Source organism: Rhea americana, unplaced genomic scaffold (assembly GCF_003343005.1).
Source record: "Rhea americana isolate MKP2758 unplaced genomic scaffold, rheAme1 scaffold_178, whole genome shotgun sequence".
Taxonomy (NCBI): Eukaryota; Metazoa; Chordata; class Aves; order Rheiformes; family Rheidae; genus Rhea; species Rhea americana.
The window spans coordinates 1,610,418-1,614,667 of record NW_028185905.1 but is presented as its reverse complement, the minus strand read 5'-3'; the positions used below and the strand labels follow the sequence as shown (position 1 = coordinate 1,614,667).

The following is a 4,250-nucleotide window of genomic DNA, read 5'->3' as shown; positions in this document are numbered from 1 at the left end:
GGAGGAGGTTTAATCAGGGGTGGAGGACGTGGCTAGGAAATGCTGAGATGAGCTTCCTAGTGGGGTGTATTTGCCTGGAAACAGTCTTTACCACAGTGCTGACATTTGAGAAGAGCCTAGACAGACCCCCCCCCGTTGGGGATTCATGGCATTCTTTGGGGGTTTTCCTCTGCTAGGTTTTAAATTAAGTACTGRGGCATGTTGGCAACAGTCTTGAGGTCCGAGGAGCACTCTGCGGTTGCATGCACAGCAGCAGCACTGCGATCTGCATGGCCATGCTCCAGGGAGGGTGGGCACGTCACTCCCCTTGGCTTCCTGACGCTGTGGCAGAGGAGATGTGGGCACAGAGGTGCCCACTGCCCAGCAGGGTCCCACAGGAGGCACAGCATCATGCTTGAACAGTCACACTGAGCCTCCCCTCCGAATCGTCCCCAGATAACACCCCCCAACACACACATAAATGAGCCACATTGCTCTGCTGTGTGCTGCTGCCTTGGCGGCACCCAGCTCCTCCCGCTGCCACCAAGCAGGACCATGCTGCTTGTGCACAGCCCCCCACACCTCTCTGGTGCCACGTGTGGAGGGGCTGCCGCTTGCACGAGTGCCAGGACTCCAGCCAGAGAGGCAGTGGCTGGTGGTGCCTTGAAGGACACCTGCAGTGCCAGGAAGGACACCTGCAGGCTGCTGGATGAGCCATGAAGAGCCCGGGAGAGATACAGCGGGCTGCGGCTCCAGGAGGAGCTGCTGGGCCTGAGGACAGGCTGACACCCACTGAGCGTTTAGCAGGTGTCCTGGGGTGAAGCACCTCCCAGTGCAAGGATGCAGAGGGTGGTTGCTGCAGGCAGATGCACCCTGAGGCTGTGGGAAGGACTGGGGTATTGTGCTGGCTCTCACCGCAGCAGGTGTGGTAGCAAAGGCCTTGCTGCCACATTGAGATATTTTGGCAGAAATAGCTACTCAGCCCCCGCAGGTGGGGGAGCCTGCGGGAGCACACCCTATAGGCACAAAAGCCTGATACTAAAAATGTCATAATTTTATAACCAGTTTTGAGGACACAGATCAAGGGGTCAAGGCAACCCCAGGAAGGTCAAGTGCAATGTCATCTTCTTGCTCATGGCAGGAGAAAGCTGGATATCAGGACAGCACACCTGAGGAAGAGCGGCCAGGCGACAGAGAGGGCAGTCTCCCATGCAGCCCTGTGCTCGCTTTGCTGGGTGCTTGTGAGCACAGCCCTAAAGCTTTAGTACCTTCCTCTCCCAAGTCACCCTGCTTCTCTGGCACCATCCAGCCTCATTTGGGTGTTTTAGAGAGGCTGGAAAGAGATTCCCCAGATTTGCTGGCTGCAATTCAGGGCCCTTCTGGGGTGGGTGGGGGAGAGAACGCGTTCAGCCTAGGAGCTAAATCAGCACTGCAGCACAGAGCCTGTAGGCAGAGGCTTGAATCTCTTGGGGTTTTGGATGCTTTGAACACTTCCCAGTGAAGATGTGGATTGAGCATATCAGTTAATATGCATAAATCTGCAGCATCTTTGTATTTATTGGCGGTAAGCTTGCTTCCCTTAGCAACCTTTGCAGGGTCTCTGGATGTCCACTGATTCCACCAGGGTGAAAACCACACCAAGCTGTAGGCCCGGTATGCCAGGCAACACTCACAGTGCTGAAAATGGCAGGGGGACCGGACACATCCTAATGTCCTGCTCTGGTCAGCAAATGTCTGTACCCTAAGGGCACGTGGGTCAATAGCCAGTGCACAGCAGGAGCAGTGAAGGAGGCTGGGGCAAGCTCCATCCCATGCATGACAAATCATCCTTTGAACTGGAGCATCSCAAGCCAGCAGAGGGGGAGCAGCCCCTAGCCTGCAAAGCCTGGGATAAGGCCCTGCCTGGAGCAAATGTCTCCCTGCACAGGGTCAGGCCAGAGGCAGCAATGCCCTCCCTGCACAGAGCAGGCAGTGTAAGCACTAACTCCCTTTCTTTCTACAAAGCCCAGGAAGCCACAGGCACTGGCCAAGCTGTAGGCGAAAGGCCAACACACATTCTTGGCCTGCAGACGCAGGGGTGGAGGCGACAGTGGCGACAGCACTCTGCATTGCAGCATGGGGGCTGGGCACCGGCAGCCAAACCCTTTGCCCTGCGCAGACGCTTGGCCCAAGAGCAGGGTCCCAGTGACTGGGAGGATGCCCAAAGCCCCGGCCAGCAATGTGGCCAGCTCTTGCTCCCACAGTCCAGACCCAGGCCAGCACCAGCACCTCTTCCCCTGCCTGAAGCCTCCCACAAGCTGCTCTGTGCCACCCCGGAGAGGGGACAGCTGTCCCTAGGACTGGGGTGGAGGGGACGCCTGGGCTGGCGAGAGGCAGCCTCGCACCACGGGATGAGGGAGGCACCACCTCCCTGCAGAAGGGCTTCGGCTGCAGAGAGCTTTGGAGGAGTCCTGCCCTGCCAATCCTTGCAAGCACAGAACAAGCACAAAGCCTGGCTAAAGTGGGAATGAGGTCAGGAGACGGCCTCCCGCTAAGCTGATTAGAGGCAAGCGTCCCCTAATACAATAAACTGCACCAGAGTGATGTGGTTCCCACCAGCTACAGATCACGCTCAGCCAATTTGCTGCCCCGCTGCAGCTGGGTTGGGGGGATGTGGGGGCCAGTGGTGTGCTCAGCCCTGCAGCCAACACCAAGCGTACTCAGATGGACGTGTCAGGGGCCTGTGGGTGACACACCCTGGCTGTGCCCACTTACTGCAGTGGAAACAGGCTCCTGCCACTGGGCAGATGGCCAGTGTCTGGAAGAAGGGGCCAGGGAGGGCAGCAGCCCTGCATCTGGAGGGCTTTGGGGGCAGGCCAAGGGAGAAGAAGGGGCGCAAGACCCTCTCCCTGGCCTAGCCACAAAAGCAGCTCAACACACAAGTCCTCTGCGAGCTGCCCGTGCACCCACACACCCACCGCATTGCCACCCACTGCTGGCTCAGCGAGCTCGCCTAGGAGCACAGCTAATAATGAGCTGCACCCAGCAACCTGTCCAGATTTACCATGGCCCCTTGTCTTTGTGCCAGTGTCAACATTCAGTTTGGGTAGTTCTCTGCCCTCACTGGCATTTGCCGTATTGCCACGGGCGCCAGCTGTATCGCTGTGCACATCAGCTGTGCCCCTGTGCACACCAGCCTTGTCACTGTGCATGCCAGTCACATTGCCACACATGCSGACCGTGTTACTGTACATGGCAGCCACATCACCATGCAACACAGCCGTGTTGCTGTGCATGTTGTGCCCTCTCCCAGGTGGCCTCTGCAAGGCTGGGTGGGCAGAGTGGCTGTATCTTCCTCCCCGGAGCTGCCCTCACAGCCCTGTGAGTGCCCTGGGGCCTCGGGGCAGCAGCACACACTGGATCCCCTGGCCCCCAGAGCAGGACTCATCAGTCTTCCCTCTGCAGCGCTGAGTACCCTGACCTGCGGAAACACAACAACTGCATGGCCAGCAACCTGACACCTGCCATCTACGCCCGGCTCTGTGACAAGGCCACCCCCAATGGCTGGACACTGGACCAGTGCATCCAGACTGGCGTGGACAACCCTGGCCACCCTTTCATCAAGACAGTGGGCATGGTAGCAGGTGATGAAGAAACCTACGAGGTGAGCAGCTGCCCAGGCTCTCCAGGGCGTGGGAGCAGCGGGCGCCTGCAGGACATGCGCAGCTGGAGAGGCCCTGGGGCGGCCCCAGAGCAGCCTGCAGGGACGCAGGTCTGTCACAGCAGCTGGCTCTTGAGTGCTGCCCCACAGACGGCCATTGTGGTGCGGAGGTGGGCCGGTTCCCACCACCCCTCAGCCACGCACCCGCTCCGCATGGTCTCTGTGATTGCAGGTGTTTGCCGACCTGTTCGACCCGGTGATCCAGGAGCGGCACAATGGCTACAACCCCCGCACCATGAAGCATATCACAGACCTGGATGCCAGCAAGGTGCGTGAGCAGCAGTGGTACCATGTGCCCTGGGCAGGGGTGGAAATGGGGGCAATAGGGGGTAATGGAGGTGATGGGGCAATGGGGGACAGCAGAGATGGTGGGTGTGATGGAGGGGCAGCAAGGATGATGGAGGTGGTGGGGGTGATGGGAGCGATGGAAGGCAATGGGGGCAGCAGGGGAAATGGGGGGCGCTTGGGGGTAATGAGGCATGGCAAGGCGTGATGAGGGTAATAAGGCAATGGGGGGATGATGAAGGGCAGTGAGAGTTGATGAGGGTGATGGAGTAATGGGGGTAATAGG

General features: G+C 59.1%; 1 protein-coding gene across 1 annotated transcript in view; it reads left to right on the top strand.

The window, feature by feature from the left end:
* The first annotated feature begins 2,485 nt into the window (after positions 1-2,485).
* CKMT1A (creatine kinase, mitochondrial 1A) overlaps positions 2,486-4,250 on the top strand; it is a 4,766-nt gene continuing 3,001 nt past the window's right edge. The window contains exons 1-3 of the mRNA XM_085301600.1: positions 2,486-2,490; positions 3,424-3,622; positions 3,852-3,947. Coding sequence (XP_085157726.1) covers positions 2,486-2,490; positions 3,424-3,622; positions 3,852-3,947 — 300 coding nt within the window. The remainder of the gene's footprint in view (positions 2,491-3,423; positions 3,623-3,851; positions 3,948-4,250) is intronic.